The following is a 5,539-nucleotide window of genomic DNA, read 5'->3' as shown; positions in this document are numbered from 1 at the left end:
CTGCTTAAATGGTTCAGTTCCATCTGCACCAAAATAAAAAGATAAAAAAAGTTTAGTTCCATCAAAGAGATTGGATCACTAGTTTATAATTACACAACTTAAGTAATGATATTGACTTCTCAGACATAGGCCCACAGCCTTTCCCCTGCTGGCTGGAACCCCAAATAGATATTTGGCCTTCAGTTTGCACTTCACAAGAACACTTGATCTTTCTGTCACTGATGCAGTGGAGGATTCAATACATGGTTGCTTGGCAACACATCATGTTTCTATAATATAACTCTCATTTTAATAGGTTAACCATCATTATTCTTTAATAATATTGTACTCACAATCCAGCATATATTAAGAGGATTCGAGCCATTCATATGTTTAAAATGGTCATTCTTATAAGACGTACAATGCCAACTGAAAGTGCTGCTACATATTTTCACCGTACTTCTCCAAATTTAAGCATATATAAGAGGATTCGATCCAAAAATAAATAAACAACAATCCCTCAACTCCCAAACCAGAATCCGCTTTTAGACTTCATACAAACTGAACCCAAGTTTTGGAATCTTCTCTTCAATTCCAAAGTTTAGAATTTCAAATAGATGCACAATAGAAATCCTATTTACTGAAGATCACTTACTATGAACTACTACTTTGAGTCCCAATATTCACATAAAACCACAAGAGAAACATAGAACACTCCTAAACCAAATGACATTTGACACTTCCTTTAAGAACACCAAAAACAATTCTTCCCTATCCATGAGGCTGGAGTCGTGAGGACTGCATCTGAAACACCATGTTGTGAGATCCACTAAGAGACTCTCTGTGTAGATTTTGCCCCTGTAGCTTAAGCCCATAAGGTGTCATCCCATAAGGAGTATGCATGAACATGTTACCATGCGTTGGGTTGAAAACCATGCCTCCTGCTCCATTGCTGGGTTGGTTCCAATCAAATAGTGTTTTGGGGGTGGTGCTAGCCACATTGTGCTGTTGAGGACGCACACTAGTCTGATCTGTGGATGAATGTCTGCTTTCTGGTGAAGGTGGTCTAGTGTCTGTGATATTAACAGTTGTGATGTCATGTATACTGGATCTTCTCTTATCTTTCCCTCCTGAAACCTGTCTTATAAAGTACTTCTGAGCATGGCTAGCCACTTGAGTTGGGGTCCTTGAGACTACAAAATTCCGGGAAATATTTCTCCAGTCCCCTTTGCCATACTTTTTCAGACCCATGAGGAACAACCTGTGTGACCCAATAATCATGTCACCGAGAGCTTTAAAAACTAGAGAATTACCAAAAAGAAGACACTAGAAGACAACCATTTTAACCACAGAATAACAAACCCCCCTCCCCCTACCTCCCCAAAGAAAGTGCTACCCACTTGGAATGTAAGTGGGCAAATTTTCTCCAACTCCAACAAGCTCAAGTTCTAGTCCAAGAATTTGAAGATGAGGCCAAAAGAAAGAAATTGGTTAACCCTATGAGATTTCACCTCTGGGACAGAACAGCAAATCACTAATTAGTGTTAGGTTGTATCTCTGTTACAGAAAATAAACTTGCCTAACATTGACAGATTTTGACCCTTGCGCAGGACAGAATCACTCAACCACAAAGAGGGCCAAGGGATGCAAAGAATAATCCAACATTAAAAAGTTTTGAGCTTGGGCAAAGAAGGACAAAAATCAGTTTGAACTGGGACTAAAAACTCTATAGAGTAGAACAGAGTAGTCATCTAACACTAAGTGGACTGAGTTCTTGTCCAACCATCTAAAATGTTAATTTCAGCATTAACAGGTTAGAAAAATTCAGAAGATAAATTGAATTCTTAGAGGAAGATGAAAGAGATTACCTATGCTCTTCTTCTGTCCATGGGACTCCCTTCTTCCTTTCCTGATCAGGACGACCTGAAGAAGACCTTCTCCCACCAGGACCATAGTCTTGTTTTAACCCATTAAAACCACTATCATTCACCCACTCCAATGTGAAAGAAGAGGTACGATAACCAGGAATCGGTATCCGACCAGCTTCAATCTCGCAGACATCCTCTTCCAATTCCCTGTACTGCTTCACCACGTCCCCCACAGTCTTCCCTGGGATCATCTCAGCAACTTTATACCATCGATCAGGGGTGTCCTTATCATATACTGCGAGGGCATTCTCAAACATCTTGTTCTCTTCGTGGGTCCATCCGGTGCTCTTGCTCTCTTGAATAAACCAATTTGAGTTTGTAAAATAGGACTGTGGAGAAAAAATTTCCATCCCCCACTTCATCATTTCTAACTACAGAGCATAGCGATGGGAATAAACCAACTTCGCAATTTGTGGGCAACTCTCTCTCTCTCTCTAGCTCTTTCTACTTTGTTCCTCTCTTCTTCAACCTCCCGTGCATTCAAACAGGGGAAGCCATGTATTATGCCAAAGTTGTTGATACAACAGAAGAACAGAGAGAACAGGGGACAGAGAACCCCGAGAGAAAATGCAGAGGGGTGGAGATTTTAAGAGGAGACGAGAGGCATTAAATCAATAGGCATTTGCAGGGAATCCGAATACCTTTTCACATAAGCATAACCTGAAGAATCTAAAAAAGACCCACTTCCCAAATTCGTTAAAAATCTTAAATGTCAAACTAAAAATTAATTAAACCTGTAGGAAAAAAAAAGGATTTTTCTGCTCAAGGATAAACCCAAATAATGCTTCTCAGATCTACAGTCACTCAAACTGAAAAAGAAGGAATTTTGAAAAAGGGATAAAATGAAAGAGAAACAGGGATTCAAGAAGATATTTGAGCAGCAACAGCAGAGGAAGAGAAGGAGAAAGATAGAAATTCTTATTTATGACTTCTACTATCAGCTCCCCAACCAATCTAAATCTAAATAAAAAGGGCAGACGAATAATAAAAAAAAAAAAAAAAAAAAAAGGAGAAGAAATTTAAAAAAAACCCAGATATCAAAAATCGCAAGGGCAAATCCGAAAAGCCAAATAAACTTATAAAAAAAAACCCAATTACAATATTTGTAGAAAACAGAGAGAATCTGACGAATCCCAAGCAGACGTAAATAAAAAAGAAAGAAAAGCGTGAAAGATCAGTTCTTCTTTTTTTCCTTCTCTTCCTTGAGACTCGAGCATCAAAGAAAAAGGAAAGCAAACAATCAACCGCGAAGAAATGAATCAAAATTTTACAGAACTGCTTTCACTCCCAAATGGAGAGCCAGAGACAGAGATAGAAAGAGAGAGCAGAGAAAGAGACCAACACAACACACCAGAGAAAGGGTGAGAGAGAGAATATAGAAATGGGCTGGTCAACGATGTCGAGTTGTGATTGGTGGGTATGGTGTCTACGAGCACTTGCAGAGCTCAAAAGGAAAGCTTCCCTCTTTTTTATATTTAAAAAAAAAAATGGGGTTATATTGTTGCTGAGCCCAACACAAACACAGAGAGAGGTGAGGTTGTGTGTGGGTGCTGCAAGGAGCACGTGCGTAAACGACGCCAATTTCGTTTGTACGGAATCTCCACCGTCGGTTTTCTGACAAATGAGATCGTCTTTTTCTAGTATTGCACTCCGCGTAGCAGGGGGTTGCTATCCTGAACAGGATCATGAAATGTACGGTTCCTCATACTGAACTATTCTACCTTTGTGATACACACCATCTTTTCTCATTTCTATCAAACGGCTGATGAGGCCAATGATGGTCTTCTCTTGGGAATCGGGATAGCTCATCAAATAAAAAAATCATTAAAACCCTCCTCTATCGAATTTAATTTTTTTTTATAAATTATTTGAAAATTTGTCAATGGTGATGAGGATATGACGATGTAGGTGTGAAGCCATGAACCGTCATAGACATGTTTCAAGTGATCCTAATCTGATGGGTGAATCACCAAATTCAAATCGGAATCAATGGCACCCAATTCCCCCCCCCCCCCCCCCCATTCTTGCCGATTCTATGAAGTATGTTTGAATGGGTCTGATTTCATGTTTGAACTTTAAACTTCATTTTTCATTATTGTTTTATGGGAGAGAGGGTTCTCTCCACCCACTACATAAGTACATAATATTGTTTGGGCAAGAGAACGCTATCTGTCGGACCTACACCAGCACTAGAGGGGAATAAGAGCATTTGCAAGAGCATAAGATTGAATGAGATTTTTTAGTCCATTGGGGGTTGAACGATAATTTTGTGTAATCTTGTGTCTAGGTAAAGGAACCAGGCGATCGGATCTCAAATTGCATGACTAATAAGTCTTACATGTTGGTTCGCTTCGCTGCTCCTCTGGAGAAACAGCATCGGGAGCTTGATCGGTGGTTCAAGTATCCTCAGCGACACCTAGTCCACATTTAATTGCTTTCCAAGAAGTTGAGCCTGTTGGTACCATATTTGACCCCCTTGTGGGTCCCCTCTTGCCTCCTTGTGGGGCCATGATGGCCTTTCGGCCCTTGAATTGCACCCCCAAAAAAAAAAAAAAAAAAAGGGTCATGTACCCATGATTCAAAATTTCCTTGCCAAACAACATGAAAAAGATTTTTATTCGTTTATTTTACAATAAAGAGAAAAAACTTCAAAAAAAAAATGTGAGGAATAGTGTAAACCTTAGGCTTGAGAGAGCCTTTTTCCTTTGTCTTAGTTTTTAAGTTATTCAAATAAGGGCACAGATGACCCCCCCCCCCATCACATGAAGTCAAAAAGGCCAACCCCTTATTTATGCCTCGAAGTGAGCTCCCGCACTCTCACATGCACAATTTGCACAATCTGCATGAAAATTATCCTCATAAAATAATAACAAAAGATTTTATGCACGATCGTGAATGATGCACTATTTCGATCCCCCCCCCCCCCCTATTTTACAAATTATCGAGCATGAACATTTCCCCCTAAATTATCAATGAAAATTAATTCTTCTAATAGTAGTTGAAATGACTTACAAATTGTCATTTGACTGAGCATGAAAATTTTCCTCTAAAATAATTAAAATATCAATGAATCTTTCTCTAAATTTCTCAAGTAAAAGATCATATATTTTGAGAAAAGAAAGAAAAAACACTCACTAGTTCTGTGGTTCTTAAGCTTAAACACAGAACCACCTCCTTACCAAATCGAAAAAAACACACACACACAGAATCGTCTATATTTACCATTCAACTCTCATTAGCTCGTGTGCTTGTCCAAACACTTTGATTAACCGTTATTTTCTTTCACTCTTACTAAATTATTGATTCAAAATTTTGAATCTGAATCTTTTTTAATGAAGGCATTGCCTAATGACCATTCATCGATTGGACTGGTTGGGCACACACTAGGACATGTGCCAGCCAACCTAATCGTTGGATCCCTTATTAGGCACTCATTGGACGATCTCTTGATCAGAGAGGATCCAGATCCTCAAAATTTTCAGGTTTAGACTTCAGACCGATTTGACAGGTTACGATCTAATTTTTAATCCAAAATAGATTTCGCATGCTTTGAACCATGATCATACTTTACTCAAAAATAAAAATAAAAATAAAAAACCATGATCATAGTAGGACCAATGGGGTCTCACAGT

The 5,539-nt window shown here is 38.9% G+C and overlaps 1 protein-coding gene across 2 annotated transcripts; it reads right to left on the bottom strand.

Annotated features, from left to right (window-relative positions):
• Nucleotides 1-536: 536 nt before the first annotated feature.
• LOC122648744 (transcription factor DIVARICATA-like) lies at nucleotides 537-2,733 on the bottom strand. Of its 2 annotated transcripts, none has more exons than XM_043841964.1 (2): nucleotides 1,848-2,733; nucleotides 537-1,240 (listed from the first exon to the last, which is right to left on the bottom strand). In XM_043841964.1, the coding sequence occupies exons 1-2, from the start codon at nucleotides 2,270-2,272 to the stop codon at nucleotides 751-753; spliced, it is 915 nt and encodes a 304-aa protein (XP_043697899.1). In that variant the 5' UTR covers nucleotides 2,273-2,733; the 3' UTR covers nucleotides 537-750. The 2 variants fall into 2 exon arrangements, with proteins under 2 accessions (XP_043697899.1, XP_043697900.1); XM_043841965.1 differs by having other exon boundaries at nucleotides 537-1,244; nucleotides 1,852-2,733.
• Nucleotides 2,734-5,539: the final 2,806 nt, after the last annotated feature.

The sequence above is a fragment of the Telopea speciosissima genome, chromosome 1, assembly GCF_018873765.1.
Source record: "Telopea speciosissima isolate NSW1024214 ecotype Mountain lineage chromosome 1, Tspe_v1, whole genome shotgun sequence".
In the NCBI taxonomy this organism is placed as follows: domain Eukaryota; kingdom Viridiplantae; phylum Streptophyta; class Magnoliopsida; order Proteales; family Proteaceae; genus Telopea; species Telopea speciosissima.
Note: the sequence above shows the minus strand (reverse complement) of the source record. Positions and strands in the feature narration are given on the sequence as shown.